Raw genomic sequence first — 8,870 nt, 5'->3', positions numbered from 1 at the left:
TTCCCATCTGTCCCTGGGTTCGCTGAGTTTTCACTTTCCTGTGCTAATTGCGGAAAATAATTGAAACACGGTTGGAGTCGAAGTAATTATAATAAATAAAAAGCAAAAAACAACAAAAAAAAAAAAACAAATAAATTATAATAACTGTTTACAAAAAAATAAACAAAAAGAACAACAAAAACAAAAAGCACTCGTAAACATTGTGTGCAATATTTGTAATTATACAATTTTGCAAGGCACGAACAATGACAGCGCCAACGTCGACGCCGCTGTCGACGCCGACGTCGACGCCAGCAGGGACATGGCGACAGCGACAGCGTCTCCATTAAACCTTAAAAAACAGCTCACAATCTAATTTGTCACACACACACACACACACACACACACATGTATGTGTGCATGGTAAAAAAAAAAAAAACCCACACAAAATAATTTGCAGTTGTGTGTAATAAAATAATAACGGCAATCATCCAAAGAAGAGAAAAAAAAAGCAACAACAATGAGCAAACTGCGTCGCGGTCGGTTCGTGCTGCTGCTGTGTTTTTTTTTCGGCTAGCCACGGCGACCCAATGGCCAATTTGCAGCAGCATAATTACCGTTTTTGCCAGCCTCTGTATGTTAGCTGCCTGCATCCATCTGTTAAATATTAACTGTTATTATAGCTGCTGTTGTTGTTGTTGTTGTTGTATTGTTCGTTTCTTTGTTGGCTTGTTTTCGCGTCATGCACCGATTAAAACCATTTTAGCTCCGACCCAGCCTCGTCTTAAAGATCTGTCTTCAAAACCCACATCAATTCTATTTATTTATTTATTTTTTTTTCATTTGCTTTTTGCGCAGTGGCAAATCAAAAACTGCAGCGCTTGTGAAATCTATCTGAGTGCAAGATGTACATTTGCATTTCTACATATGTATGTGAGCACGAATATACAATCGATCTTTGTACATATGTACATAGGTATGTGTATGTATGTATGTACATGCATTTAGCCAATAGCGCTGTAATTAGAGTCCAAGTGAGCTACTGGAAATTTGAGATAAGCTTTGCTATCGTTGATATTCATTTGTTCGACGAGCATTAGCCCTGTTCACTCTATTTATAGGTAGTTCAGCGATATTAAGTACTTATTGATCCCGGGAGCCAATTCCAATTTCCATTAATATGTATTTATAGAGAGCTCAAACTAATTGAAAAAATCTATTACCAGAGTAATGCTGGGAAAAAGCACAGTAAACGGAAGAAGGAGAAGATCTTCCGGAAAGCGATTTACTTTTATTTATGAGGGAGCACAAGTCTATGCATTTATTAAAGGAAGCTTTCGCTTTTTCGTTTTACCGTTTAATGTTGCACTAGATAACGGCTAGTGATCGTTTCGTGCTGAAAAATCTACTTTGAAAGCAATTCACAATGCAAATTGCCAACCAGGCATACATATGCGCTTGCCCTCCATCTTCTCTCTCTCTCTCTCTCTCTCTCTCACACACATTTTTGTTTGACTGCAACAGGTGAACAAGACAACAATCACGGCAAATATTGTCGTTATAAATACAAGTTTTTAGAAATATATATATGTACATACATATGTTTATATTTATATGCATGCACATACATACAGACATATTCGACTAATAGTTTCTAATTAGTTTCGGCTAGCTGTTGTTACTCTATTGACTCGTATTTGCGATTTGCGTTGTCTGCATCCGCCAATTGCTTGGCATGCAACTATAACTGTAACAACAACAACAGCAACAACAGCAACAACAACGACGACGACGACGACGACGACGACGACGACGACGACAACAACAATCGCTGGCGCACACTTTTCCATATGATTAAGTGCAATGTTTTCGTTATGGCTGGCACTCACATGATTCGTATTCGTTTACGTTTTCACACTTTCAAAAGCTGCATTTGGCATTTGCATAACCAGCACGAAAGGGAAGATAAACAGAGAGCGAAAGAACGGGAGAGAATGCGCGCCAAAGCAAACAAGAGACCAGTGCGAATTGCCAACTACAGCCGTTGTCTGACAGAGTTGCCAACTCTGCAATATGAAACAGCAACAACATTTACATATGTATGTACATATGTATGTATGTGAGTTGTGTGCACTGGAAAAAGTACGTATACGTAATGTTATGTACGAAAACCCAGTTCAGTTTTGGTTAAAACCTAGAACAGGTCTAAAACTTTCGATAAATCTGCAGAAAAACGCGATAATCAAATACCCTGTAATCAGCTTTGTGTCAATACCCGACCAAATATATATTAATTATAGGGTATTCGCCCATAATTACTGTGAGTGGGCGTGCCTGTCGCTTTGTCGCCCTTTGCAAACCCACTCGCATCTGCAATTTCCACTCTCCCTTTCTCTAACTCTCCCTCTCTCTCTCTCTGTCTCTGTCTCTCTGCTGTGCTGTGGCATCCGCTCTTCTCGAGCGATTTTTAATTGCGTATTTTGTTTTCATTCTATGCTCAGTAAAAATAAGAAAATGCCCAAGAAATATAACTATACTGCTCTTTAAATTTAGATATTTATTTTTACATTTTTTTTCTTTCTTTCTTTTTATTGCCGCACAAAAACAAAGTGCGAAACAAACACAAAGCATATTTGCTAAATTGACGCTAAATTAACTCAAGATCGCCACATAACAAAAAACCAAAAAAAAAAATAAAAAAAAATGAAACGAAAAATGTCAAAGTATTTGCTGATAAATAGTTTCTTCGGACTGTCCGGGGACTGACGCAGGCGATCAGACAAGGATTATACACACACACATATACATACATACACATGTGTAAATACATATACATATGCTCTCGAGATGGATTGTGTACATATATACATATATACATATTGATATATATGCGAGCATGCATATTTATGTTCGGGCAGAAATTCGGATCGATATAGGGATGTATTTGAGCATGTTTTAATACCGTGTACACATATCGAATTCCATTCTTGCAGGGGTCAATTTTGCAATAGATTATTATTATAATTATAATCATTATCATTATTATTTTTATTATTATTATTATTATTATTATTATTATTATTATTATTTTTTATTATTATTATTATTAGTATAAGTATTAGTATTAGTATTAGTATTAGTGTTAGTATTAGAATTAGAATTAGTATTAATATTAGTATTAGTATTAGTATTAGTATTAGAATTAGTATTAGTATTAGTATTAGTATTAGTATTAGTATTAGTATTATTATTATTATTATTATTATTATTATTATTATTATTATTATTATTATTTGTATTATTATTATTATTTGTATTATTATTATTATTTGTATTATTATTATTATTATTTGTGTTTGTTTTTTTTTGAGTGTCTTAAAGGTGCTTGACACATGGCTACAGGGCATCAGCTAGTCGAGCATTCTTCTCGAACTGCCCAACTTTTATCTAGCTAAATTATCTGATGTACCGCCATCCGTTGGGGTGTTTCGTACAGGGCATCTGCTAGTCGAGCATTCGTGAGCAGACCACTCGAACTGAGTAAAGTCCATCGAGCAGAGTCTTAACACAAAGTGAATCTGATAACGCGTTTTAATGGCTAATTCCCCAAAAGCCATTGTCGGTATCTGCTTTCGACATCAAGTATACGCCGCGTATTTCACATTGACTTTTACCTAGTTCGTAACTCTGGCGTCAATCTGGCTATGATCTATCTGTCTGGCTATTTAGCTGTTAGGCTGCAAGAAAACAATAGAATCAAATAGAATAAAATAAATAATAGGAGAGAATAAAAAGTGCCCAATAAACTGTGAACGGGTCACAAGTTTCGCCCCAAGCAAAGCTAGCCGTGCCTCAACATCGAGGCACATCCAAGTGGAAGTCGTCGCATTCAAATTTGCATTTGAATTTTTATTGCGTTATATTTAAATGATTCGCCAGGCCTTTGAAACGTGAGCTGGGCAATGCATTCTATACACTGCGATACACATACATATGTGTGTGTGTGTGTGTGTGTGGTGTAAATATATATTAGAACTGGGGATTGGGTCTGTCAGTCTGGGTCAGGGGAATTTACATGTGGCTGGCAATTCTAAAAAACAACTTTCGCGCAACTTGCGAAAGTTCCCAACTCAGCCCGAATGAAACCCCAAACATTTTCATTAGAAAACTGAAAAATGCGCCGCACTTGAAATACCCTTGCCGACACATGGACATAATCCCAATTGGATCTATGCCATGCAGTACGATCTGTTGCAAGAGGAATGAAGAATGAAGCACGTAAATGTTGAGCTTGAAGATATCCAACATATATTGAGATACACATCTTGACATATAACTATAACTCTGACAACTGAGAGATATGACGCGACTCGACTGATCAGCAATTGATATATGTACTCTATAAGTTATTCTTCTATGCGTTGCACAGTCCATGACAAAGTGGAGTGCACTCCGCTCTGTAAGGGTATGAACGCAACAGATATCAAGAAATCAAGAAATCAAACAACAATAAATCAATCTATTTGAACAGCGTCTCGTAATAAATGTTCTTGGTTTGAACACAGACCGTGAGGCTGGAGGGTGGAGGATGCAGGAAAGGGGGGCGGGGGGTGTGCTGGCTTACGTCCGGAACTTGTTGAGCGTCGCCGCCCCCCGAAAGACTCCGCCGGAATGTCGATTCGATCGAGCTTTAACTGGCTGCAATTCAAATGCGTCAAACGCTACGAATTCAATTATTTTCATTCGCAACTTAATTTGGGCCAGACTCGTCTTGCGACTTAGCCGACATTGATGGTGTTTAATTCTCTATATATTCCTGTCAATTGGAATCGATGAAGCGGAACGAGGCGAGACGTGACGCGACGAAGCTCATCAATTGACAATGGCCTCTATAGAAATTCAGTTCTGGGCAATTTGATTCACAAAAGCGGCCAATGGGACTTACATAACTGTTATACAGGGTTGCATCATGTGATCTTCACGTGACATTGTCGCCTAGTTGTCGTTGTAGACCGCCTGCAGGACGTGTCCTCGACAAGGGGCTGACTGCGTGACAAACCTATGCTGACGCTGTGCAAGACATGTCATCGAGCAGGTCTGCGAAAAAGACACAAATGTTTTCGTTTGTTTGTTTCTCAGCTTTTTCTTTGAATCGTTTTTATTGTGTTTTGTTTCGAAATCATTTCATATTGTTTGTTCGGTTCTTTAATCAGCTGTTCTTACTTCTCGGCTTTGTGTGTGTGTGTGTGTGTGTAGCTTAACATACACCTCGATACAGCTACAGTTTTAGCCTGAACTGCGCCGCATTTTGGATTAGGTTTCTGTCGGTTTTTTCTTGATTTTGAATTTGTCATGGCTTAGTTTTGTCTTTAGCTTTATTTTTATGAAAAATAGTAACACTTTTTAGTATTTGTTTCTTAGTTTGTCGTTTTGGATTCCTTTTTCCCAACAAACTGTGCTTGGCTAGATTTATTAAAAATACATGGCAAAAAAATTTGGTTATATTCTTTGATTTTTCTTTCTTTTTTGAAATATATATTGTTTTTTTTTCTTTTTTTTTTCAACATGCAACAACATGCGTCGCCTGCGCGCAGTTGCCAAAAACACGCCTTAAAATACCAAAAAAACAGAATGTGGAGAAATAACCGAAAAATCAAACGAAAAGAAAATTACGCTTGCAGCTAGCAGGAAAATGATCAAATGTGTTCATATTTTATTTGTGTTCCATTTCTTGTTTTTTTTTTTTTTTTGTGTCGTTTTCATTCTCTTTTCGTACACACATGTAAGGTTGTCTTGTATATATAGGACTCTTTATGGGGGACCTGTTCTCTTCGTGAATAACAGTTAAAACTACATAATAATTAAGCACTAAACTAGGCATATAGCTCGCATCTGCACACATATATACACACACATACTGTACGCATGCATGCATGCACACTATACGCATGCATGCATGCATGCATGCATGTATGTATGTATGTATGCACATGTTTGCATATTGAAACAATATAAAACAATTGTTTAGCTGCTTAAAATTTAATAACAAAAAAAAAAAAAAAAACATATGTATATATATATATATATCTAAAGAAAGCAAAGAATACATCATTATAATCAACATAGAGGCTAATAAGCTGTATTATCATATAACGCTTCATAATATATGCTATAAACATTTTACAATTACAAAACACATGCCTTTCTGTGTTTTAGCATTTTTTGCATTTCTTTTTCTTCTTTTTTTTCTTTTTAGTATTTTCATTAACAATGTGCGATTTTGCGGTTTCGAATTTGTCTTGTCCTGGCTTCGGATATGCTGATGATGCTTGTAGCACAGTATAACACTTTTGGCGGCGCATGAAAGCGCGCTACACGAATTTACCAGTTCTCTTGATTCTCTTTTGTTCAGCTTATTCGTTTCTCTTAAGCGCTTAAATTATGTGGATTTTGACAAATCGCAATCGAAAAATTCATTTAACTTGTTTGCCGTTTTAATAAGAAATTGCCTGATATATTAAATCATATATCTTATATGTATCAACATGCGTATAAGTGTATATATATATGTGTGTGTGTGTGTGTGTGTAAAATATATTAACAATTGTTTTGTTTTTTTACAAAATCGAGAATAGATAATTTAACCAAATAAATTAGACATACAAATAATTTATTTAATTAAAAGATAGATAGAAAGAGATAGATTATAAGCGAACAAGTGAAAGGAAAAGAAAGTAAATGAAAAGAAAAGTAACAATTGCTGAAGCATACACATTCCATTATTATTTGTTTTTTTTTTCTCAACTTTTTTCTAAGATGTTGCCTAATTTAAATACTAAGAAGCGCCCCGCGTTGGCGCTACCTGGTGGGGGGAAGGGCGGAAGGGGGGAGGTGAGGTGGTGGCGCCCTCGCAGCGGCGACAAAAGGAAACTAACTGATTTTCGCCTTAAGAATTTTCGAATTCGAACCCGGTTTGAATTCGAATTGAATTGATTGGGTTTGCTTCGATAGCAACTGCGACGCTGATTCCGATTCCGATTACGATTCCGATTACGATAACGATAACGATAACGATTACAATTACAATTACAATTACGATTGCGATTGCTTTTGGGCTTGCCAATCGTTTACTTGCTATTGAGTATATCCTCTCGACAGGCAACGGCCGCAACGAGCGCCGCGCCTCGCCCGGACCCATCCTCGGAGAGCATCAGATCAAAGCTGATGCCGGGCTTGATCAGCTGCGTTATCTTCTCGACCATCAGATTATGGAACTTGGGATGGAAACGATAGACGCTGCCATCGACGCCGACCGTCACATGCGGCTCATCCATCTTGTTGATCAGCGTGGCAATGCCCGCCGAGACGAGATGTGCGGCCCGCTTCGAGACGCACTCGCAGATGTAGCGCACATTGGCGCAATCGCCGTCGGTGGCATTGGATAGGCCCAGCTCCTCCAGTACGAGGCGGCAATTGGTGAATGTGCCGGGCTCATCGGCCTCGATCTCGCTCACGTATTTGGTGAAGAAGAGTCCGCGCGTGAACAGCACCTCCGAGCCCTGGCCATTGAACAGTATGCCCGCCTGGGTCATCTTGGCCAGGACGAGGCGCACCAGCTCGCCCATATACATGCCCGAGATCATTTTCTCGAACGTCTGCTTGCCGGGATTGATGCTGTGGCTATCGATGTCCTTGTCGAATTCGGTGCGCACAAAATCGAGTGCACCGTTATCACCGAATGCCCCCCATTCCGTGTTGATAAGGACGTGCGGCTTGCGATTATCGCGCATATCAAAGAGCTCGGCCTCGTCCACCTTCTCCACATAGCAGGCATTCGAGCCGGTGCCAACAATCAAACCGATCTTGCAATTGTGATTCTTCCAGGCGCAGCTCATCAGGGTGCCCGTCGTATCGTTGAGTATGGCACAGACATCGATCTGTACATCGCCGCGCCGTGCGATCGCATCCTTGAGCAGCTGGACAACATCCTCGTTGACAACGCCGGCACAATCGAAGCCCTTCGTCCATGTCTCGAGCAGGCCCTTGGTCAGGCCCAGCTGGCGCAACGGAAACGAGAACGTAAAGCCGAGCGGCAAACGCTCCGAATACACATTATGCTCGGCCATAAAATTGGACAGACATTCGGCAATATGATCGAACAGCTGCAGTCCCGATCCGATCATGATGTGCTGCGGTATCGCATAGATGCGCGACTCCATTTGGAAGTCATTGTTCTCCTGCAGGTGGATGAGCAGCACACGAAAATTGGTGCCGCCCAAATCTAGGGCCAGGAACTTGCCGCGCTCATTGCCATTGGGCAGATCCTGTACGTACGTAACGAAGCATTTGACATTCGCCTTCGGATGCGTATCCTTGGCCAGGCCGCGCCTCACCTCGTGCAAAATGCGATAGCACAGCTCCTGCACCTGCTCATCGGTTAGCAACAGCTGCTGACATAACTCGTGCACCATTTTCTTTTTATCCGCTGCACTCGCACCAGCTGCCGATGTTTGTATTTGAATTGCATTCACATTCACATTCGCTGTCGCTGCATCTGTCGCCGCATTTGTCGCCGCATTTGTCGCCGCATTTGTCGCTTTGCTGCCGCTGCTCAGGCTAAAGCCGCCGCCGCCGAGAACTCGCGCATTGTCCGTCTCGTCGTTGCCGTTGTGGCCATTCTGATTTGTGGCTAGTCCATTGCTATTTATAGAAACGCTGCGCATCGCGCCATTCAGGTGCTCTTGGTCCATTTCGTTGCAGTTGCAGTTTCTTTAGTCTGGCAGTCGCCGACAGGCAGAGTCACAGGCACTGGCACCCAAAAAAAATATATATATATATATAATTTGTTACAGCAACTTGTTTTATTTTTCCTCACGCGCGTTTCGCTCGCG

General features: G+C 40.0%; 1 protein-coding gene across 1 annotated transcript; it reads right to left on the bottom strand.

The window, feature by feature from the left end:
• Window positions 1-6,768: 6,768 nt before the first annotated feature.
• Window positions 6,769-8,870, bottom strand: LOC115767835 (hexokinase type 2). Its single transcript, XM_030712177.1, has one exon. The coding sequence runs from the start codon at window positions 8,727-8,729 to the stop codon at window positions 7,107-7,109; it is 1,623 nt and encodes a 540-aa protein (XP_030568037.1). The 5' UTR covers window positions 8,730-8,870; the 3' UTR covers window positions 6,769-7,106.

The sequence above is a fragment of the Drosophila novamexicana genome, unplaced genomic scaffold, assembly GCF_003285875.2.
Source record: "Drosophila novamexicana strain 15010-1031.04,08,12 unplaced genomic scaffold, DnovRS2.1 tig00001466-arrow-arrow-pilon, whole genome shotgun sequence".
Lineage (NCBI taxonomy): Eukaryota > Metazoa > Arthropoda > Insecta > Diptera > Drosophilidae > Drosophila > Drosophila novamexicana.
The sequence above is the reverse complement of the archived record's forward strand: the minus strand, read 5'-3'. Positions and strand labels throughout refer to the sequence as shown.

What these genes read in the sequence shown, in the direction of transcription:
- LOC115767835 (XM_030712177.1), bottom strand. Translation starts at nt 8,729, where the DNA reads ATGGACCAAGAGCACCTGAATGGCGCGATGCGCAGCGTTTCTATAAAT.